The sequence below is a fragment of the Equus asinus genome, chromosome 6 (genome assembly GCF_041296235.1).
Source record: "Equus asinus isolate D_3611 breed Donkey chromosome 6, EquAss-T2T_v2, whole genome shotgun sequence".
Lineage (NCBI taxonomy): Eukaryota > Metazoa > Chordata > Mammalia > Perissodactyla > Equidae > Equus > Equus asinus.
Window position 1 is genome coordinate 101,186,043 of NC_091795.1, and position 24,261 is coordinate 101,210,303.

General features: G+C 46.0%; 1 protein-coding gene across 25 annotated transcripts in view; it reads left to right on the plus strand.

Annotated features, from left to right (window-relative positions):
• Nucleotides 1-24,261, plus strand: part of MYT1L (myelin transcription factor 1 like) — a 451,359-nt gene that overhangs the window by 370,259 nt on the left and 56,839 nt on the right. For 13 of the 25 annotated variants that reach the window (XM_070512674.1, XM_070512676.1, XM_070512678.1 and 10 more), the window contains 3 exons: nt 808-929; nt 1,294-1,356; nt 1,808-1,876. In XM_070512674.1, the coding sequence (XP_070368775.1) occupies nt 808-929; nt 1,294-1,356; nt 1,808-1,876 (254 nt within the window). The remainder of the gene's footprint in view (nt 1-807; nt 930-1,293; nt 1,357-1,807; nt 1,877-24,261) is intronic. The other 12 variants (XM_070512695.1, XM_070512691.1, XM_070512683.1 and 9 more) reach the window with 2 other exon arrangements.

The window sequence follows — 24,261 nt, forward strand, 5'->3', positions numbered from 1 at the left end:
CCTACATTGTTAAATAGTTACTATGAGATAAGGCATGGCAGCTGAATATCCAAATTTATTTTAATTAAAATTAAGCCCTCATAAATCGACAGAAGTATTTTCATCATAGAGATTGTGACAGAAGTAAAAACCACTGTCCCAGTACTCATGAAACACGTCTGCTGAACATTGCCATCTGCAGGAATTTCTGGGTTACTGCAATTGAACCCACTTAGCAAGGGAAATACTTTGCATGAAAAAGAAAATGCTGCAAAGGAATAATTTTAAATTACAGCATTAATCTAAGCTGGCCTTCCCCTGCCCTGGGACTTACAGCACATATGTAGAATTCTCACCAGTGATTAGTAAACACCTCAGTCTAAAATATCTTTAGGTATAGTGCTCTAACTTTGCAGGTCACTGTTGAGAAAAGTGTCATATTGGCCGCAATACACAAACAGGTATTTACTGAACGCTGAAGGAGAAAGACTGAGTTGGAAGCAGTCTCTGGTTGCCAGACCTTTATCTGTGAGTACAGCCAACAGAATATCGAATAAGGCCCTGCCCACTGCAGGTTACTAGACCTTTGAAGCTTAGAGCAGTCGATGAGAAACTGAGATCCCCCATAGAAGGGAGAGAGAATCTTTGAACAAAGTTCAGTCTGCATTTTCAGAAGGGGCCTGTCAGGACCAAGGTAGGTGACGATTTTAAAGGTGTAGTCGGGAGAGGTGGCCAGTGCAGAGGCGGCCACCTCCGGGCCGGGCCGGGTCTGTGGTCTGTGTGCTGAACCCTCCTCTGCGTGGCCCTGAAGCTGTCTTTTGCCTACAGCCGGAAGACCTGGATCCCTTCCAGGAAGCTCTGGAAGAAAGAAGGTATCCAGGGGAGGTGACCATCCCGAGCCCCAAACCCAAGTACCCCCAGTGCAAGGAGAGCAAAAAGGACTTAATAACGTAAGCATAATGGGAGGTGAAATTCTTACTCTTCCTAACTTTCCCTTTCTCTGGCTTATTATTAAAAACCGGATCTGCATATGCCTTGCCGTTTGAGCATGCGACATTCGCAGCATATAAATGTCTCAAACTGCCAGTTGAGTAGAGTGAGAAGCCAGCCGTGGACTCGCTTGTTCCTAACGATGCTCTGTGCTATGGAGACGTCATTTTCATTTAATTCTGTGCATTTTGCAGCTTTTCTTTAGGGTGCTTAAGTCCCCTTGCAGACATTGCAGCTAAACTGGAAACAATGAAACTTTTTTAAAAGTCTTTTTTTTTAAACATACTTACTATTTTGGCTGTTTTTGTTTTTGTTTGGTGGCAGATGTCCAACACCAAGGTGTGATGGGAGTGGTCATGTGACTGGTAATTACGCCTCACATAGAAGGTGTGACTTCATTTTTCTCATGGTGGATTCTGTCTTTTCAATTTATTGTTTTCAGCTTACCTCAACAATGCTGTCAAAGTAAAAACGTTGAATTATGTGTCAACCCTTTGAGTGCTGTACGTTGACCTTTAAAAGCATGCTGATCTATGTGTTGTATAATGTCTTTTATTTTTAAATAAACTACCTGAATTTGGAAAATTCTTCACATTTAAACCAAAAAGCACAAATATTCTCATCTTACTTTCTAAAAATTGTTTATTAACAGACCTGCTTTCTTAAATTTATATGTAAACATATGCAGAGTTAATTATACAAAACAATTCAATATACAGCACTTGCCCCCATCGCTTTTCTGCATTGACTTTTTAATTTCGACGTTATGTTGTGTCTGTTTGGGAGCTCCAGCCGGCTAGAGGGCCTACTCACCTGCCTCTTCTGGCCTGTCTTACAGTCTGTCGGGCTGCCCACTGGCTGACAAAAGCATTCGAAGCATGCTGGCCACCAGCTCACAAGAACTCAAGTAAGACTTAACGAAAATCATTCTCTTTTAAAAATCTGTTCACTTAGTAGTAACTAAGAGGATGTGTCATTTGAGAAGAAAAAATGTCTTTAAGGAAGCACCTGTGCACATCAGCGCCTCAGTTTGGCCCTCAGGATTGGCTCCTCAGGACTCCAGTCACTTTTCTGGACAGTCCATTCTGCCTTCTCCCTCTCATTGATCTCTGGCTCTTTCATATCATGTCCTTCCTGTCTTGAATTTTCTAAAGCATAAGTATTTTCTCTCCAGATGTGCATGCACATGGAAGGGAAGTTTTAAGAGTTACTCAAACTTTTAGGAAATGATTTTAATTCAAAAAGTCAAAAATTGATTTTTTAAAAGTCAGTAGTTAATATGAGTATTTAAAATATGGACATTTAAATAACACTAATGACAGAAACCCACCACAATAATGGCTAATTCCTTAAGCACACTGTGGCTATAGCTGTTAATACTCTTTAGGACAGCAGTGACTCCGCTCAGTGATGCGTGTAGTCAGGCATTCACCAGGCACAGACCCCACATCGCTCTGGTTGTTTATCTCCTCTCCCCTCTGCCTGTGATTTCTTCTATGTTTTAAACATAAATCTGGTCACCTACATTATGCCACCAGTCTAAGGTTTTTCTTCTTTGTGTGTGTGTGTGTGTGTATATATAATGAACATATTCACTTCCTAGAGAAGTTTTGGAAGGAGTCAGTACAAGTGATAGAAAGCATAGTAAACCCTTTGCTACTAGTCAGAGTAGACATTCAGTGGTATGCAAGGAAAGGGGGTCAATACCTGAAAGAGAGTTCCAAAGAATAATGAGAACCAAGAGCCCAAAATAATTGTTTTTAATTACCTGGCATGCTATAAATATCATCATGTCAAATCGCTTGGCTTCCACCGCTTGGAAACAGTTTCATTGCCCACGTGGAGAAAACGCCGTTTCCAGACCTCTTTGATTCCTTCCCAGGACCCTACCCCACTCCCGATCCCGCAGCAGTAGACCAGGGCTATCACAGAGCGTAGGTTCTGTTTCACACCGTGTCATTTTTTGCAGGATCCCTGTCCAAGGCCCTAGCGCCATAGATCACCTGCTCATGTTCAGTGACCTCCTGAACTAGCCCTTTCGTCACGAGACTCTTGGAGTTTTCTTCATGGCGTGTAAACACCTGGAGGGCATCCTCTTACTTAACAGCTCTAAAGTCTGTAGCACCATCCACGCAGTGCGTAATGGACAAATAGCTTTTAGAACCTCAAAACGGACAGAATTAGCAAGAACAACTCAATCCACTTTGTTAAGGCATCTTTTTTCATGGGTTGAAACCATATTTCCCTCATGGTGAAAACATGATTAACTGCGCTTGGAACTTGGCCAACACATCAGAACATGGCAACTTTCCTTTGAATTTCTTGATGAGGAATACTTTGCAAAGTTTGGCATATCTCCAGTTCCACCAGGCAAGCTGTAAACAAGAAAACAGCCATTGCACACCTTGTATCTAGTATTGCTTCTAACTGGTCAGTGTGTCAAGGGCCCCAGAGACCAGAACAGTTTTCTGAGAGGTCTAGTTTCTGCCGGTTTGCATCCCTTGACTCTGGGCTTAGAAGTTTATGTTGATCTGAAGTTCCAAGTAGACCTGCCACTTCTCCAGTTTCAGCACTTTCTTCTTCTCTTATTTCATCTTGGAAGGTGGGGTGCTGGTCCTCACCGTCAGTATCTTCAGGGAGAGGCAATTTGCCCTTCCCGTCCTCCAGGGCAGTTCCAGGTGGTCGGTCCCCTCTCCAGCCTCTTCCTGGATGGGAGAACTTATCCTCCAGAGAGCAATGGCTTTTTGCTAATTTTGCCTGATCTAAAAACCACACTCATTTCTAAACTTGTCTTTGGTTAACCCATTTTGGTTAACCTTTTCTAGGAAATCTAAACTTGACCAATTTTCTGAAATGGTCCATTTTTATTAATGAATCTTCAAAACTAGGGATTTCAATTAAATGTCTACTATAAAAAGTCTAATATTTAAAAGACCAATGTTCATTTGATGGTATGTCTTTCTAAACTGAGGAAACCATAGATTATAATATTTTTTCCTTTAGCCTCTTAATTGATGCTACCCCTCCATCTATTACTTTTTTGTCTGAGTCACAAAGGTCTCTCAGGTGGCTTTCCCATGCATGGGAGCATGGATTAATCCCTTTAAGGTTTACAACTGCTTCCTCTAGAATAATTCATGCATTTGCCCTTTTCAATAGATTTTTCTTTACACATGTTTTTGAAAGCTTTGGTCAATTCTCCTTGCAGCAGCCTTTTACCTGATTAAGAGTGAAATCGCATTATTCATTGTGCGATGCACAATCTCTACTTCTTCATAAAGACATATTAGAAAGTGGGTCCCAATTACCTCAAAAAATGTTCTCTATTATGCATCAGCTAAGAAATGGAATTTTCTGGAAATGTTCCTCTTGTCACTTCTAACACTGACTTTTGACAGTTGGCCATTAACAGGACATCCTTGATCACAGACAGATGAGTTTTGCCAGATAAACTCTGGGTCTTGGGTCCTCAAACCTTTTAAACTTCCTAAGATAACACTTTGCTCGGTTCTTATCCAGAGCAACACATGTGGGACTTTCTTAAAAAGAAGTTGATAATTTTATGTCTAATTATGTACAATATGTAAACTGAAAATGTATTAAAATTTAATGTGTACGTGAACGTCATTCAGACTCTGCGGCTCCTGCTTTCTCTGGTCCCTCGTCCATCTGATGTAGAAAACATAGTTCGGGGGCTCGGAAGTAAGATAGGAAACAGCACTGGTACAAACCAAGCTTCCGGGAGGCAGACAGGCATAGCCGCAGTTCAGAAAGCCCCGTGACTTGCAGATCCTTCGAAGCGGATGCTTATTATGTTGTATAAATGTTCCAAGAGCCTGCCGCGCGATGCTGTGAGGATCCCTGGCCCTGGCACTGGCTGAGACCTCAGGTCAAAAGAAACAAAGAATAAAAGTGCTCAAAGTAAAGTGATTTTTCGGTGAGAACTCTGCCTACGGTGGGCTCTGATTCGGAAGGGAAGTTTCTTCTCTTAAATTTCACTCGCTAAGATTACCTGAAAGTAGCAACTTGAAAGAACTTGCAAATTGAAAGAACTTATCAGCCTTTTTTTTTTTTTGAGAAATCACATCCTCCCAGCCAGGAGTTCTCTTTCCTGCTCCAGATGCCTGATCACTTGCAGACATGGGCATGATGTAGGTGTTTTAGCCATCTCAGTAACCAATTTAAGCCAAATCAAAACTGATTTCAATCAGAGGCAATTAGCTCTAAAAATGGGCCCCCAGATTGGCTTCCATTTATACTTTGGTTGGCCAAATTTAGATACCTCCTTATTATTCGTATCTTTATCTTATAATACCACGATTCATGTCATTAGTATAACTCCTTGCAGGAAAAGGAGTCGTAGATCCCTGGTTCATCTTTACTTCTTGATGTTAGAACTTTGATTTAATCATCATAGGGAAGCGATAGGGGTCCTACGTTTTGGTTCTCTGCCCTTTAGAATATGCTCTTGTTTGTTCTGTAGTCTCTCAGCACATATCCACCGTAGACACAGAGGAATTTTAACCATGTAGACCATAAACCTTTTTTTTTAACCTGGTTACATTTATTTTAAAATAAACGAATCAAATAATTAAAATTCTGAACTTATGGCAAGATATTGTTTTTCTCTGAAGGCTACTTATTTCTAGAATTTGCTAGGGCTTATTTTCTCAGCTATAACAGTAATGCAGGTGGCAGAAAGACTGCTTACCAGGGTCTGACAGAGCCTCCCTCCTCCAGCCTTTATTGTTCAGAGTGCAGGAAGTTCACCCACTTTCACTGCACCCCAGGTCCTTAGAAATAGTCCTCACTTCCACCATCTTTAGCCTCATGGTTCACAATAGGAAATCCACAGAACTTCGTGAATGACACCTGCCCTGGCCTCGGGGCTGGGTTCTTTAACAGACCGTATTTCCTTATCAGAGGGATGTGCTGCCTGCTGTGTGTGCTTAGCTCCTTTGTGATGGAACTTATTGTAAGGTTCCAGCCTCCACTTTGGGGAAGGCAGGCAACACACCATCTTTCACTTCCAAGAGTATCCCTGGGACACCCTCCTTTCCGTGAGAAAGCTCATTTTATTCTGCAAGCGACACATCTACCTGGGAATGCCTGTGTGCGTGTGAGACCGTCCACGTGCGTGAGTGTGAATGTCTGTGGGTGAGAAGCGAGTGCTGGACTCAGGCTTCTCACGCCCATACCCTTGATCTCCTGGGACTGAGTGAGCACCACTCAGACTGCTGAGATTTAGCGAGCGCCCAGGAGGCTGCCCCAAAGACATGATGGCACTGCTGACAATCAGACACATCACACTCATGAGGTGCGTGACACTTCACAAAGTGCCCATGCACAGACTGTCTCCTCTGTGAGAAGAGATGCGAGGCTTAGACCCATTCTGCGGATGTGGAAGCTGAGGCCAGGGTGGTTAGGCAGCTCAGGCCAGACCCGTAGACAACAAGTGGCAGTGCAAAACCCGGAGCAAGCATCTTTGCACACATCCAGCCACCTCTTCATGACCAGTACACATTAGGTGTGCTGCTTTGCAACGGAGAATTAAAGGTTTATATGTGATGCAGGCTAGAACCCCACAAACACACACAGTTTTCTCTGTCTGACACTCTCCACATTGGTTTAACCCACACAGGGAGCTAAGCAGGTGATGGGTCCTGGGATACCTAACTTCCAGGTATTGATCACAATCAATTGTGGAAAACTGTTCACAGGCAGTTCCCACAATCAGCTGAACGCGTTTTGTCCTTGCTCTGGGAAGAGCCTAGTCCCACCGTTTATATTTCAACGTCTGTAAGTTTTATAAAGCGTGCACTACAGCATTTTTTTAAATACCCTAAGAAATAAAGCTTGCTGCAAATAGACTTTTATTTTACCGTAATAAATAGGGCCAATTTAAAATAAGTTCAATAAGTTGAACACAATATAGTAAAACTTCTAAAATAGGGATGTTTGGGAATGACTCCAGTTACACACACGAATAAGCATACAAACAAATAACAAACAAAGCAGAGCTACACCACCCAGATCAGGCTTCGCCGAGTTCCTTCCTCGGGGAGTTAACGAGAAAAGCCGTTGTTTGTGTCTGTTTCTGGAGCGCACGGACACTGCCCCTAAGTGTGCACCTCCCTGAGTCACCAGAGGGGCCCCCAGTCGGGGGAAAAATAGAGACTAGACGCTGACGCTGACACGGGTCCTTGGTGGTTTGTTGTCAGATCCCGGCTAAGAATCTTCCCTCCTGTTTCCTTCCCCTTCTGATGGTCAGCATCAGACCCAGACGGTTGCTGAGGAAGAGCTCCAGGTGTTTGGGTTTGGGGTCATATTTTAATCACCTTTAACTAACGGTATTCACTCGTAAACCAACCAAAAACAAACAAAACAGAAACCTTCAGCATTTGATTCACTTTATGAAGGGGTCTGTGCTTTACAGAAACACTGTACAGTTCTCCAGCAGTATTTGAAATGTGTTTAGGACTTGTTCATGCCCCACCATCTTCCAGGTTCCGATGCAGGTTATGGTAAAATTCACGGAGTGAAAAATCAGACCTAGGTCATTAAAGGAAGAAAGAGATGTGGAATAGGCACAGGTTTTCATGACTAGATTATTTGTGCAAGATAAAATGCAGTGGGGTCCCCAGTCACACAGGACATTGCTGAACCCCCTGTGCCTCAGTTTCCTGGTCTGTGAAATGGGATTGTCCTGGTACCGGGCACAGAACAGACATTCAGTAGATATTATTATTAACAATATCAACCACAAAAATCTCACAGCTCCTTTTAAATTGTTGGGAAATTAATACTGTGAAAACAGTAAGCAGACTTCAAAGAAGGATAATATAGAGGTTAATTTAATATCTACTGAATGACTTTGTCTCCACCCCCTTTTAGGTTGTCCAGAAATAAGGAGAACTCTAATTCTCTCCAGAATCTTTTGAGCCTCCAGCTTTGGAGGACTTCACGTGAAGTCCTTTCATTAAAAAAGAAAAACACCAGAGAAGAAAAGACAGTGCTGCAGTCAGATATGTTAGATAGTCTGGGAAATTTTTCTAGAACGTTGGGTGGAGGTGTGCCCTGATTGTGTCCTGACATGTTCACATGGTGTGTGTGCTGTGTGTGTGTCCTAGCGCAGGCTGTTTACATTGAGGTGTCACAGTCTGGTGTGTGCACCATGTAGTCAATACACACATCCCAGCTGCCCGGCCCCTGACTGTTCCCTGGCCGTCGTTTCTGTACTCTGTGCTCACACCCAATGGCCCTTCAGTAGAGAGGGACAATCTAGAAACCCCCTAAGCTTCTAGGTGGAAGCATAAACCATGAGACGACATTTGCAGGAAAACCATAAGCTAAGCTGTGTTGTTCATTCATTTATTTAGGTTTAAAACATACAATCAGCACCCAGAGATAAGACATAGTTTCTGCCCACAAGGAACTCATGGTCAATTTTTTAAGGAAGACCAACAAGAAACAAAAAAGGTTATATCCAGAGCAACCTGGGGCAGCATGGAGCAGAGAGGCGACACACATGTTAAGACCATGTGTCAGGGAAAGATGTCTGGTCATCAGGCAGGTTTGGGCTCAGTCTGGAAGGATGCTTGGAGCTGGCCTGGTAATGGATGAGCAAGGAAAGAGTTCACACGGAGGGGAGGCGAGCCCATAGGTGTGTGGGGCCTTGTGAGCCCACTTCCCGCACCTGGCAAAGGGTCAGCTGGTGAGAGCTGCAGGGGCTGGAGTGGGACACGTCCTGTTGGACTGGGTCCTGAAGCTCAGCTGTGGCCTGGATGACCAGAGTTTGGCAGCAGACTGACAGGGAAAGGAGGCTGGGAGAGGGTGTCAGTGCAGGGAAACACTTGCAGTGAGGCAGAGCTGAGGGCATGGGGCGGAGGGAGATTCGGAGAGTGGCACTGGCAAATTCGCTTTCCACTCGGCCATTGGAGGCGAGACTCCTAGGCTCCCTTCCTGGACACGGGGTTCGACTCCCCATGGTCACTGCAGACAAGGTCACACCTGTGTAGAGCTAATGGTCACAGGTTCAGTCTGAGGGGCCGGCATGTGAACAATGGCTCCTCGAAGGAAATCTGATCAGGCACCACCTGCCAGGAATGTGGTTTTCAAATGGGCTGCCCACGTGGCCCATGAGTGCTCTTGAGAACCTGCTTAGGCACCTTCCCCTGGCGAAATGAGGGATTTGTAAGACCACTGGGAGGCCCGCCTTGAAAATCCAGTCTTCGTCTTGCTCCTGGAAAAGGAAATTTTAAGTTGTTCATTGATATGTCGTCATCCATTTCCGTCAAAACTAAATGAAGCGTGATGCAGGTAGACAGCACTCCCCGGTCCACAATCAGCTCAGCAACAAAATAATTAAAGCGTCAGGTAAAAGCTTGCAGATCTGGGCCTTCCTCGGTAGTCATTGTGGTCAAGGAGTTTTCCCTCAGCAGACTCCAAGCCGGGAATGTCAGCACACTTTTACTAAACGGAGGGTGGATTCAATGGACACTCACTTTTTATTTCACCTTCCACCTGCCGTATTTGCTGTCTTTCTGACTCAGCTGTTTGCTTTGCCACTTTAACAGTTTGCACATTAAGCCATTTGAAATGAGTTTGCAGTGACCGTGGTGTGTCTGAACTTAGAGAGGAGGCCCGAGTCTTCCTAAGGAATGGGGAATTTCTGCCTTCATCCAACTGGCTTTGGGATTTTTATGATTTTTATTGTGGCAAACTTGGGGAACATTTTAAATCCAGAATAAGGCCATGAGAAAGATTTTTCTTGTGAACTATTTCTTAGCATTCCATTTCCCCTTTCTGAAATGATGACACATTTATTATAGACATCAGAAAGTACTGAATGATCCCGCCTATTTCTAAACAAATAATTTGTCACCTAACCAAATGTAAAATAATGCATCCTCTACAAACTATTTTAAAGTTATTCTTTGAATAATATTATTTTTTTAACTTCTGGATTCATTACTTTTCTTTATAAAACGCACGGCGTATTGGATGCACGTGAACAAAAGGAAAAATAGTTTTCCTTACAATTTTAAGTACTGCAGTTTTAAAAGTATTTTAAATATATATACATATATCATTAACTATATATATATTATTAGTACACACACACGTGTGTATGCATATACTTTGTGGCTGTTGTCTGTGTCATTAGGCCAGCAATCAAAGCTCGACACGTTTCTGTTCACAAAACATGTTAAATTATTTCTGAGTCTTCTTCATACATCACATCTAGTTAAATTTGGCCTGTCCTAATTACTGGGAATTCTGGTCCTATCTTCATCTCATTCTTGGCCCTCTGGGGTGATTCTGAGAAATGACCTCCCTTCAACTTCACGGGTATGCCACGCTGGTGCCAGACCCCCGGCCCCAGAGCGTCGGTGGTGGACGTGTCTGGCCAGCAAGGACTAGGTTACAGGGGCCTTTAATTGTAAATTTGAGGCTTTATTCCAGTAAACACCTCACTAATTTATAGGTCCCTGGAGCAAAATGAACGAAATTGGAAATAAAGTAGATGTTCCCTTTGGGAAATTATTGACAAGGATTATGGAGGACATCTTTCCCTGGCAGTTTCAGGAGACAGAATCATTCCTTGATTGGGAAGACTCTGCAGGGATGAAATGGCTGTTTCGTGGGCAAGGGAGGGCCAAGGAGCAGAGAGGCTCATGAGCAGCAATCTACCCTATGTCTGTCTTTAACCCGTCTATACATTTATTCCAAAACAATCTGCGATCTTCCAATTCAAGGAAAGCACAGCTCATCTCTTCTCTTCTTTTGTTGCATGTTTACAGAAAGACACACATCCCCAGCACTAGTGAATTCCATTCATTGTCTCCATTTAAGAGGTCTCTAGGTTCTGCAGGTTCTTAATAGTTTTCTCTAACCACAATTAAGAGATGGAGACATCCTGTCTACCTTCAAACACAATCGAAAATATTGTACTAGTATAAAGAGGTAAGAAGTCCCACTCTTACCTGATATCTTTTAAGAAAAAACATCCAGAGCAAATACTTTCTAATAATAAAAATGAAAATGTGATTTGGCTTTGTGAAATGAGCAACTACAGGGCTGCCAGCAGAACTCTCCGGGATCGTGGAGATGTTCGAGGCCTGCGCTGTCCAGTACAGCAGCCACAGCCACGTGCGGCTACGGAGCGCTTGAAGGAGGCACTGCGGCTGAGGAACTGAATTTTTAATTGTATTTAATTTTATTAATTCAAATTAAACAGCCACACGTATCACATGGATACCATATTGCACAGTGACACATAGAATCTTAGACTTCATTTATATTGTTCTTTATATATTTTTACCACATTCTAATAAATGTTCAAAAATATTTTATTCCTACAACTGAAAAGTTTATGATTGTTTTATAGCATCTGGATCCTCGAAGTTTGTTATATTGTTAAGCCATTGACAAATAGGTTAATCTTTTATATTTACACACTGTCCTCTTTTTTAAGTTAATGCCATTCGTAGACAGACTATGACATAGATTTCACTATGTCCTGTTTTGAGAACAGGATACTGTGTGTTGCACAGAAACCTCACTCTTTGGGGTATTAGTGCGGCATTCCATGTAAGTTAGTATAAAGTCTGAGTTACGTTATTTTTGAAATATATTCATCTTCATTTCTTTCAAACTTGTACAGAAACTCAAATCTGGTTAAGCAGGTGTTATCAAAGAGAGATCCTTAGGCCACTTTCCTTAGTGACTAAATAAACCTGGTTTCTAATTAGCATATCCATTATTAATACTTGGGGCTTTAAAGTTGTTAGAAGCCTGTTCTCCATTAGTATCTTAAATATTTCTCTTTCAAGTTTGCTTATGCCATTAATTAGCCTACCTATAGAGAAAAACTTGCTACCCAGAGGTGAACTTCAGCAATTCCCTTGTCCCAATTATTGTTGGAGTCTGAATTCTGAAGATGTCATTATAATGCTCTTTTCACAACCCAGGACTTAAATAGATGACTTATTTTAGCTAATTTTCAATCCTAGGGACAACAGAGAGTAGCTCAGTCTTAGCTTTCATGCTCACGGACATGTGACCTTGTGTCATAGGTGCATCCCACCCCTGCTCAGTGTCCCCCACACAGATGTGTGAATGACAAATATTTCTATGGCTTCGGTTCTAACAAACAAAGCAACAACAAAAATTCCCCAGCACCAGGAATCCAGGCAATTGAAGCACACCCCGTCTAGCAGGGCCTTCTGCCTGTGTGAGCTGGGACAAAGGGAGACTCCAGAGAGCTGAGGTCACAAGTGGGTCACAGATGAGAAATGCTTTGTAAAGTGTGATGATATCATCTACATGCAGATAGTTTATCTGATAGAATTAATAACTCACATATTCTTATCTAAGCTTTAAAAAATGACAGCAGGCAAAAGTCCTACATTGTTCCCCCTGATTTGCATGTAAACCCCTGTTGTATGGGGCCACTGATCTAGGCTCCAGTAGACAGTGAATAGACCAAGCCCCTGTCCTCTGCTGCTTGCTGATAGCCAAGGAAACAGTAGGAGCACAGCCTGCATGCTTAAGGGGACACCAAGGAGGTCAGAGGAGGAGTGACAGGGGAAAGTCCTATATTGTGGAGCACAGAGGCAGGAGTCAAATCCCATGAGCACTCATAGGACCTGGCAGGACTTTGAGTTCTATTCCAAGTGAGATGAGTTTTCAGCACAACGGTGACATCGTCCGACATATTTGCACAAATCACTCCAGTTGCCATTAGACAGCAGCGTGTGGGATGGCGAAAGTAACAGGAAACCCAGTTGAGAGGTCTTGACGACTGTCCAGGTTGGGAAAGATGCAGCAATTCAGGTCAGGAGCAATGCAGGGGAAGAGGAGTGGCCAGATTCTGGGGGTACTGTGAGTGGAACTTACAGGATTTGCCAGACGCATGTGAGGTGCGATTGCAAGAAGGCAGGCATGGAAAACACCCACAGGTGTCCCCAGCACCCCAGCTGCAGGAGGAGAGATTTGGGGCGTGCCTAGTTGGATGTGTACATTTGAGGTGCCTGTTGGATACCCATGTGGGGCTGTGGATACCCATGTGGATACACATGTGGGGATACCCATGTGGATACCCACGCAGGGCTGTCGAGGGTGGTAAATAAGTGTGGGGGTTCAGGAGAGAGCTGTGTGAGCCAGTGTGGAGTTCAGGGGAGAGCGGGGCTGGAAGCCTAGGTGTGGGGTCGTCAGCACACAGATGGCAGTTAAAGCTACAAGATGAGATGAATGAGTCACCAGAATTGAGTGTGGACAAAGGAGGACAGCCCCTTCTTGTTCCAGCCAAAACCTGGACCATAGTTCAGCCTCTGGTCTCTGTCTGTTTAGCACTCGGTGGGAGGGGCCCAAGATAATCTCATTACTTTCAGGAAATGAAAATCTTTACAAAATTTTGAAGTCCTGTCACAAATGTTTTCCCTGCAGGTGTCCTGCTGACCCTACAGTTCAGCATTTCTCCTTCATACTGTCACAAAATGCCCATAAGAATGAGGTAGTGTAAAGTTTTCAACTTATTGACCGTGGTAGCCTGCCCCAAACCTCACCATGGGTGTGTATTTAGACAGAATGATATTTCAGAAACCAAAATTGTACATCTGACTTGGGAAGATAGTATAACTATTTGGGGACTACTTCAATACATTTCCAATAATGTGTTTTTCTTGAATACCTTATCAAAGGGACAGGACACAGCCACCAAGGGTGGGCGTATCATTTGCACACTTACACCCTTGATGTTCCCTGGAGCAGGAGCAGGAGCTCACTCCTCGTGGGCTCCTTGGACAAGTCAGGTTGTGGCTCAGGTGATCCTTGGTAGAAGGTCAAGAAAAGGTTAAATGAATGTCTTTAACTTGTGACTGTTCCTGGTGACAATCTGATTATCAAACAGTGAACGGCATCCAGGTTTAGGTGTGCTGGGGCAGGAAGGAGGCAGTGAGGCTGGGTGTAGGTTGGGAGGCCTTTCATGGGAGAAATGCTTTGGTTTTACCTTTAACAGGAAGGATATCCACTCTAGAACTACTTCACCTTGAGGCTTAAAGACAGCTTGAGAGATCCTAAAATGTGTATTTCTTAAAGTAACCATTTAAAAATGTATTCTTATTTCATGGTACTAGAATTACGTGATGCCCTTCCCCTCAAATCGCTTCCAACGCAGGAACCTTCCCTTGTGATGACCTTCCTTGACCCTTTCCTTGATCAAAATCCAACGTGTCCACTGAATCATGGAGCAGGGTCAGCCCTTCACTGAGCCTCTTTATCCCCTCAACCGGGCACAACATCTCACACCCACAAACCCATGGTGCACTGGCTTCTGTCTACAGAGACTGTGTTCCCTCTTAGTCTGTGGCTATTCGGTCACCTGTGCCGTGCACTAGAACGTGGGCTCCCTGAGGGTGTCACTCAGGGCTGCGGTGCTGGCCTCTCCTCACAGCACCCATCAGAACGTTTTGCACGTTGCTGGAATCCATGTCATTAAGTAAATGAGTTAATAAATGAATCAGAATAAATTTATTTGCACAACACAACCTTGTAAGGAACCCATGAACTCTGAAGGGAGAATTGTTGAAGGGCATCAGTGGGGTCACCAGACAGACCAGCCAAGTGACTTTGGGCAAACGAGGCCACTTCTCTGAGTTCCTGTCTCTCCCTTGTGAAGTGAGGAGATTGGGTGAGATTATCTGGAATGTTTAAGTGACTTTGAAGATTCTATTGCTCTAGATGGAAATGAGGCCATGGTGGTGGCTGCGCTAGATGGTGCCGCCCGTGTGCAGGGGAGAGTGGTACTCACTGCGGTAGTTGTATGAGTGGTACCCGGTCACATCCAGTCCGTTGCATGTGAAGTCTGTCCTTCAACGTCACACAGAGGTGAAAACACGGCAGCACATGCAGAATGACATGGCTCCAGCCTTGTTCTACTGCCCAGCACACGCCTCATCGCCTGAGCCAGGACAGTCTGATCACTGAGCAAATAGCAGCGGAAAGGCAGACAGTCTTGGCTACTGGACCAAAAGTTGGGGTGGAAGCAGCATCACTGTCCAACAAGAAAGCCCAGCTCCCTTTCAGCTGTGCCCTGAAGCTGCGTGCCAGATTCATGGCCCTGTCTCCACGGCACAGTGAGAGAAGCGCTGAGTACAAGAGGGCCAGGGCTGAGCCCGTGTTAGCTAGGGGTCAGCAGAGCTTGAGAGTCTCAACCAATTTGAACACAATTGTTAATTTTCCGTACATTAGCCCATTTAGTCTTCATTAAGTAAGTTATCGTATGACCGCGCTTCACAGTTGAGGATCCTAAGACTTATTGGAAGGAATAACGTGGATTTTTCCATTTATATCAGCTTCCCCACATTTAACACTCATCTCAGATGTACTTTACCTGTTTTCAAGACTGGGCTGTTTGTGAGAGGAAGGGAGATGCATAGCCAGTTACTCTGCATGTGGACCTCTGCCTTAGGGAATCTGGGGGAACCTCCCACGGTTCCTGTCTGGCAGGCTCTACTCCCCCCGTCTCCCTCCATTTCTTTCCCTCCTGGCTTTACAGCTCCTTGTCGCTTCTTCTCTTCCTGGGAGCCCATCCAATAGATTCCAATATCGTCTTCCAACCACTTGCCATCCCTCTCTAGCATCTGTGATGTTTATTAGGCTGAAGATGTTAGACACTTCTGAGCTTTTCAGTTAATACTTTTCAGGCCAAATAGCTTCGAGTATATGTTCTTCTCAAAAGTTTGCTGCCTCCCAAGGAAGTACTGAATTTTCCATTTTGTTTGTTTTAAATTAAGTGTATGATGTTTTCAGTTTAGTTCTCCTGACTTCAGCTAGGCTCACACTCATAGGATCAGGGTTCCCCTGGAACCCACTGGAAGGTGGGCTCGGTGAGGCTGGGATGTGTGCGTGTTTGTTCTCTGCTCCTTGCCCAGCACTGTGCCTGACTCACACTAGATGCTGAACATATCCTTAGTGAATTTAATTGAACCGTAACTTTCAGTCATTTTGATTAATTCTGGCCTTTCAAAAGGGAGGTCTGTTTGGGCTCAATGGCACCTTACTGTCAGAATAATCCTGCAGTGACTTGATCCCGTTCTTCCTATATATATTTTGGAAGCTTTGGGTTCTCTCTAATGTATGTCTGCTTTTTTTTTTTCTTTTTTCTCCTTTGATGTTATGACAAGAATTTTTTGCCATTGAAAATGCCTGTCTCTGGCTTTTAATTTCCCAGGGATATCAAATGGAGCAAGTTTTTAGGCCAAGTAGAAATAATTTAAATTTTCGTTCATTGTTTCATTGCAAGTATTTGGAATCTACTGTTTGTTTTCTTTGAGAAATTCTTTTAAAAATCTAGTCAGAATATTTTAATTGCATTAATAAAGACTCCTCAAAGACCTAGAAGCATTTAAAAAAATCTTTGGGTTTTTAAAAATGTGATGTAAGAAAGACAGTAGGTGAGCATCAAGAGTTGATCTCTTCCAACCTCTTGGTGGTACCAGGCGATTTCTAGAGTCCAAGCTTCTAAAGGTCGAGGCAAGACTCAGGAGCGGAGAGCAGTGCAGACCTCCAGGAAGCCTTCCAGGCTCAAGCCTCTGGCCCAGCCACACGCGGCTGGGTGATTTGAGCAGGCTCAACCTCTTCAATTCCCATCTACAAAATGAGGTGATACTGGTACCCACTTGGTAGTTCATTATAAAGATTAAACGAGTTCACGTCTGTAAAGTGCTCAGAATAGCACCTGGCACCCAGAATAAGCGATATAAGCATTTGTTAATGAAAGAACCAGGTCTGAGACAAGACAAAGAGACAATAAGCAGCCCATGACAGCCTGGCGGGCTGGGCCAAAGGGGTCAGCAGATGCGAGATTGATTAGCTTGGGGGCAGGAGGTCAGAAAAGAAAGACAAAGATAATCAACACCCAAAGTCTGACCCAATTCCAACAATGAGTGAATGAAATAAAACTTCTTGTATCTGAAACTCCAACAACCAAGATCAAAATATTTCAAAGATAAAAGGATTCCATTTTCCTAATATGTCTTTTTCTCTCTCTTGTCTAATATGGTACAATTTTAAAATACTTATATCAGACTTGCAAATCAGGTTTAAAATTATCAAATAAAAATGTCTATCAGCCCATCAAATTCATGTCACATCTAATCCCCATTTACTGCTTGCAGTCTCCTCTCCCCACTTTCTGAATTCTGAAACATCTTCCCAACTGGCATATTTTGATCGTCTGATTCTCTGTCATTTCTTTATTTTTCAAACTACCTTGAATTTTTGCTTCAGCTCTCTTGCCTTTTTTGGATGACGTGTTTTAAGATGAGAACATAATAGAAATAGAGGCCCTTTTTATTCCCAGTACACTGTTGTGGGTCAGAACAGTGCTGGAGATGTTGAAAAATCCTCTCTTCCTTCTTTCCCCCTTTTGTAGCTCCAAGCCAGAGCAGACCCCTGACTTCGTAGGCAGTCTGTTATACGAGAGATTAGATTCCAACTTCCCGGTTCCCTGCTGTTTACACCCGCGGGAGGCTACACCAGCAGCACCTTGACTGGCTCCCAGACACAGTGTGTAGCCTGTGGTGCTGTATTGTTTCTAAAAATACCGTATCTCATGCAAAACCCAGTTTGATTCTTTTTGATGTGGTGTCTCGGGCATGACCTTCAGGTCAGTTTCATTGAAGGAGGCTTTGATGCTAACTTCCTACTGTCAGCATTGACAATCTTGGTTTAATCTAGAACCCTCTTATACATAATAGTAGCATCTTATACTCGCTGGTCCTTCAGTTCTTTCAAGACACTCTGCTGGCATGTCACCCACACAACCAATTGCCTCAAGAAGCCCTAATTTAAGGATTTACTTTGCGCCAGGCCCTGAGATGTTGAAGGTGGACTTAACCAAGACAGGCAGCTGTCTTCAGAGCACAGGACCCAGTGCTGTGGCTGGGCCGAGTATGGTGAAGGAAGGGGACACAGGGTTTGAGGTCAGAGAACCTCAGTTCAGATCCTTTACCCTTTCTAGCTAAATGGCCTTTAGCAAGTCATTTAAACTTCTGAATTGCAGTTTTCTTATCTAGAAAAAGTGACAATGTCTGCCCCCCACCTCACGTGACTTGCATGGGGGTCACACAAGAACATGCTGTGTCTCATGCTCTGCTGAGGCTGATGATGGTGGAGCAGAGGTCGTGTGCTGTGACTGGAGCTCAGCAGAGGAGGGACGCTCACGACCCTCCTTCCTCAGACCAGGAGACGAAGGGGCAGAGATGCCGCGTGACTTTCCCAGAATCACAAAGCAACTTAGCTGTCAAACTGGGTCTGGAAGCAAATCTCCCTTCCGGCTGGCCAGTGTCCCTCCTCAGCTCTCGTGCAGACGCACGATCCCAGCACATCTCAATTTCCGAATCACTGTAAGTGGTTGGCCTTTCCGTTTAAGGAAGTTGCCTAAGAACAGAGGAAGACTCGGTTTAGACATTCAAGTCGTTTGATTTTTAGCTCATCAAAACAATGACTTTTTGGTGAGGTTTAATTACTCACTTTGAGAAACATGTTAAGAGATTCCAGAACCAAGAAGGGCTGTGGTGTTAACCAGCAGACCGTCCTGTACTCAGAACTCCTCATCTGTTACTTCTATCTAATATCCATTTCCTGCCCCTTTTCTTCGCCGTTTGTGAAGACTCTTATTCATTCCACACAGTGACTGTGTCCCTTTCACCAGCAAGTAGCTATAGCCGAGGGCGGGATGAATAAAGCACTGAGGCCCGTGGAGAACGACAACCTGAAAACCAGGTGACGGGCTTGAGGGATGGGTCTCCACATACAGGAAACGATCCCAAGATGATCCCTGAGAGCTGAGAGTGCTGTGACTTCTAAAAATGAGTATTGCACCCCAATCAAAAGTTCAAAGCTGCTTTTCACAAAGACAAGACTTCAACCCAATCTTTCATAGCTAGAGGAGAAAATGATATCTATTAGCATTTCCAGTGTGTAGCAGGCTCTGATAAATTGCATACACAAAAACACATAAATCACACAAAGCCACATAAAATGCCCCTGTCAGGATTCCACCTAGAGCAGAACGAGTCAGCGCTCACCATGGGCTTGGCCGGGCCGGGTCTTGTCCAGCGTGGAGGCAGTGCAGTGCCCAGCCCAGGAGACAGAAATGGCTTTCACTTTCTTCTCCAAAGTGGGCTTCGGTCCTAAGACAGCTGAAGAGACACCCACTTATGGAGGCGAGTTTGGGATCCTCCCATCAGCTTCTGCGTGGGTGAGCCTCCACCCCCACCCCGAGCAGGGCAGCCGTGCTTCTGGTGTGGTCCAGGGGCCTCCCTGAGACGCAGTGCAGCTGTTACTCTCTGGGGGCCTTAGCGAGAGGCAGAGCTGTCATGACCCGTCCATCACTCACGAAGAACAGAGGAGTGGAGGAAAGAGCACGCCAGAGAAAGACCCGTCCCCCCAAGGCAAGCCCACCAGAGGGCCTGGTCTGTCCCTCCTGTGAGCAAGGATAACAAGAGCGGGTGACTTCCCAGGGTTCACAGAAACTTTCTGGCCAAGTAGCCAGTCTGCTCTGGACCAGAAAATAATTTCAGTGAACGACCTCAGTGAAGAAATTCTTATTATTGGAATTCAATATTTCCATGAGCCACTGTAAGAACTGTGTCATACAACAAGTGGAAAATAATAATGTGGTCCATGTTTGGCTTCTTACCCTGAAAAAAATGTGAATCAAGGGCTCATCAGCCCTTCAAAGAGCCAATTTTACAAGCAAAGGATAAAGTTTATTTATGTTTAATGTACTTTTTTTTTTTTTTGCTGAGGAAGATTTGCCCTGAGCTAACATCTGCTGCCAATCTTCCTCTTTTTGTATGTGAGCCGCTGCCCAGCATGGCCACTGACAGACGAGAGTTGCAGTTCTGTGCCCAGGAACTGAACCGGGGCTGCTGAAGAGGAATGTGCCAAACTTAACCGCTAGGTCATTGGGGCTGGCCCTCATGTGCCCTAAATTTAAAGAGCTTATTAGGTCTACAGCTCTTTTCCTGAAATAAGAAGTGAGAATCCTTGTAGCATGATGAGGCAGACACAGGCTCTGGAGTCACACAAATTAGCCCACACCTTAGTTTGGCTACTTACTAGCTGGGCAGCTTGGACTAGTCAGCCTGGACTAGTAACTTGGCTTTTTTTGAAACTCAATCTTTTTATCTCTAAAACTGGGAAAATAATAGCCATCTTCTAAGTTTTAAGGGAAGACTAACGTAGAGGAGCCATCAAATGCCTGATGCTGTGCCTGGTGAATTGCAGGTGACCACTGTGCCACAGACCAGAGACAGAGAGGGGGGACAGTGCTCCGTGCCCACGGCCGCATCCTTCTCCTCGCATCTGCAGAGCAGACACTTTTCCCTCATCAGTGAGAGCCTGTGAATGTGAAGCTTATAGTCATGTTTCTGTTACACAACACACACACGCACACACACACACACACACACACCCTAGCATGGAGAATGTCCTAAAGTAACACAGCCAGCTGATGAGGGATGGACATAGAGTGCCAGGTGTCATGACGCCCAGCACGGTGCCCTTTCCAACGTGCGCCATCTCCCCTGCACCCTGTCTTCAGGATGACGTGGGCAGGGCAGTCCACACACAAAACTACCGGGGTTCATGCTTTGTCTTTGCTAGCACTTAGAAAAAGCATTGTAGCAGCACACAATTCTGATCTGTTTGGGGACACGGAAATGCTGACTGAGCTTTGAATCGGTGTGACTCCGACTTTCCAGGGTGGGCCCCCATGGATCCTGGCTGCAGGGTGGCCTCTCGGCTCTCCTGGTTCAGGGAAGCCCTGAAGGTCCGTGTACCCTAGGGTTCGGGTTCTGGCTGTGCACTGTCTTCCCGCGTGAGAGACGGGTTGAGCCAAGCCACACACCTGCTGAGAGCCCTTGCCTGTCCTCCCCAGGTGCCCGGCCCCATCCCCCTCTCAGGGCAGCGCTCCCACTCAGCTCCCCATCGTGCAGAAGCAGCTTTTACAATTTTTCTGCACATTATAGAACCAGCTGCACTGTGGGGATGACTGAGGGAGGAGGTTGCCTTAGCAACCCGCTCCCGCCTCCCCCACCCCCTCCTAGTGGCAGGGCCGTCCCTGTGGTGCTGCAGGGGGATGCAGCGCTGCAGGGGGCGCAGAAGGTCCTCTCTGCCCCACGTGAACCTCCAAAGAGGCGCCCTGCAGGGTTGGCAACGCCAGCCCTGCCTTCTGGGCCGAAGGAGGGGCCCCCTAGAGGCCTTCCCACGCAATTGCTAATGAGACGTGAAAATTAAACGTAGTCAGCCTCACCCTCTGAGGGATTTCCCAATTATGAAGATTTCTTCTTTCCCTCCTTTCTCTATCTCCTTCCTTCTCTTTTCCAGAAAATCCTTCTTATTCTTCTCTTATAGTTTACATGTCAAAGTCATTTCTAAACGGGATTCTTTTCCTAAGAAACACATTTTTGGTGTTAGGCAAGTGAAGTCTCCATTAAAATACACTCTGGAACAGTCACATTTTAAAACGATTGTCTTAAAAATCAGATTGAAGGTTGCTTTCCATTAAATAAAGATAGATATTGTTGATGTTTATGTTTTCCACAATCAGCAACCTCTATAGCACGTTTCTGTTTGGAACAGGTTTCTGTCCACATATTAGTGGAGACGCTAATGCAATGAAAGCAGTGTATCAACAATGACCTGAATCTATGCATGTCACTAACGAGCAGACCTACATCCAGTCACCGAACTGCTGCTGCCTCGGACCCCACGGGGCGTCGGGGAGAAGGCAGGCTTTGCAGACCTGAGCGTGCACCCTAAGACCTGCCCTCCAGGACAGCCAGTGATTCATCCCAGGGTCCCCCCACCCCTCCCTGGTTGTCAGAGTCATTCTTTCAGCATCTGTCATTCACTGACTTCAACTTCCTACCAATCTTGCTTTGGGCAGTGCTGCCTTCTCCCCGGGGAAATTACAACAGCTTTGAGTACAAGGATGCTTGTCTCGACTTGGTAATTCAGGAAAACCTGACACGTTCACACCAAGCCTCCAGGTATGGGAGGAACAAGGGAAAATACACTTCAGGCTCTGAGATCATTGTGAGCGAGGCAGAGGGGCTCCGGAGAGCGCCTACGCTGAGGGGCTGTGTGGGGCCTCTCCAGCGGGTGCTGCAGAGTTTCTCTTCTCATCAATGCCAGCTCTCTGTGTATCAGTCTGCCCCAGGTCTGGAGGAGACAGACCTCCTCCTGCACCTCCCTTTCTCTCCCTCCCGTGACGTGTCCGTGGGGATGGGGGCGCCTGCCTTCTGCTGCTTTTACTCTGCCTCTCCCACTCCTGGGATGGCCTTGTCATCTGCCGCATGCATCTGCGGTGCCTTCTCATTCCTTACCTCTTTGCAGTGTCCCATTGTCCCGCCTCTGCCTCCTCCCTCCTCGTTTTAAGTGATCCTTCTTATATAAAAATAAACAAAGACCTCCCCATTGTTCTTCACATTTCACTTTGCTCCAATTCCTTCCACCTGTCCCCCTCAGCCCTTCTCCCCAATCTGGGGACCCCTATCTGCCCCTCTGGTTGCTCATCCCCCTGCTCCTTCCTGCGGATATTTCCTTTCTTGCTCTTCGGGCTGCATCCAGTGCAATGTGCCCATAAGCACATCCTACCAGACGCACTAGGGTATGCCGCCAGTTAAACCCATTGACTCTAGAGTGACCGCCAGGATTCAAGCACAGCTTTGCCAGTCCCTACGTTGGGCACATTACTGAGCATCTCTGTGCCTGTTTCCCCCATGAGATGGGATGATGGTAGCAGCATCTGGCGCACGGGCTGTAGTGAAGAGCAGGTGAGCAGCTGGAGCGTTGACTGCTGCCTTAGAGGCCTGCGGGGATCATTGGTTCTCACTCTGTGACTGTCTCGACCCCCAAGTACCTTGGACAGAAAGCATTGAGGGAGAGCTGCTCTTCCGCAGAGCTCTCGGGCGTGCTCGGCCCCAGTGAAATTTAACTGGGCTCTGCGTAATCACGGTCCTCCACGTAAAGGGGACGAGAAGGTCAACGCCCTCAGGAAAGGCACACTCCCTGCAACCTAGGCCATCTTTAAAAAAAGGGAGCTAGAATTGCTTTACTCTAGTGCTTTACTCCCAACAAGAATCCCTGGTGCTGGTGGGCACTATCTGCCCTGTTTTACCGATTTCAAGGCTGAGATCGGCTGAGGAAGGTGTCCCAAGCCTCGCTGATTGGATGGCAGGGCTCTAGTTCAAGGCCAGGCCCAGCTCATGGGTACCTATGCCCCTTCACTGCCCGCTCTGCTCCTTGGCCTCCTCGGACCTGCTGGTGGGGTGGCAAGGGTGGCTCCCAGAGGGCAGGGTCCACCTTGGTCCACAGCTTCTCAAAGCAGAGCAGGTCCCTACACAAAGACACTCACAATCTAGATGGCATGCAGCAGCCTAGCTGGTCAGCATGCCGACACCTGCACAGAACATGTCCTCAGCCCTGCCTCCCCCGTGAGAGTGGCTGTTGAGGGCAGCGCCCTGGGGCCACAGGGCAGTGATAGGAAAATGCCACTCGTAACCTGAGGCTGGAAATAAAGCTCCGGCTTAAATGCAAGAAAAGCTCACTCTCTGGGACACAGCTAAACAGCAACCCTGGCTACCGAAATCCAGCCAAGAAAGAGGAAGGACACTGAGGACAGGCCACACTCAAGGCCACATGCCCATGCACTAAGGCCTCTACACCAGCTCTGAGACTCTCGGCCCCCGGTTTGCTAGTCATAAAACTGAAAAGCTCAACAAGCACTCAGTGAACCAGCTGCCCGGGTCCAGGCGACAGGAAGAAACTACCCAGCCCCTGCGTCCGTCTGGGCCACAAGACCTGGGCCCAGCCTGAGGAGTGGTGCAGCACTGGCTCCATCGTTGCTTGGGCCTGTCCTCCAGGAGCCTCGTCTCGATGAATAAGAGATAGATACACACACGCACGCACATGCACAAACGTGCACACACGCACACAAGCAGCCCCCACACACACGTGCACGCACACACACAGAAGGCTGCATGGTGCTCCCTGTGCTAAGCCGGAGGTCAGGCTGTGCCTCTGCAGAAAGGCAGAAAGAGAAAGGGTCAGTTCTCGGGAGGCTCCTCCTAATGCAGGAGGAGAGCTTATGGACAGGTGGAGAGAGACAACGCAGCTGGGCAAACGGGACACACGGGAAGTTCGGGGACGCTGGAGTGTGCAGGAGGGGAAAGCAAGACGGCAGAGGGCGTGTGGAGAGCGCAGGCTCCTGTGGTT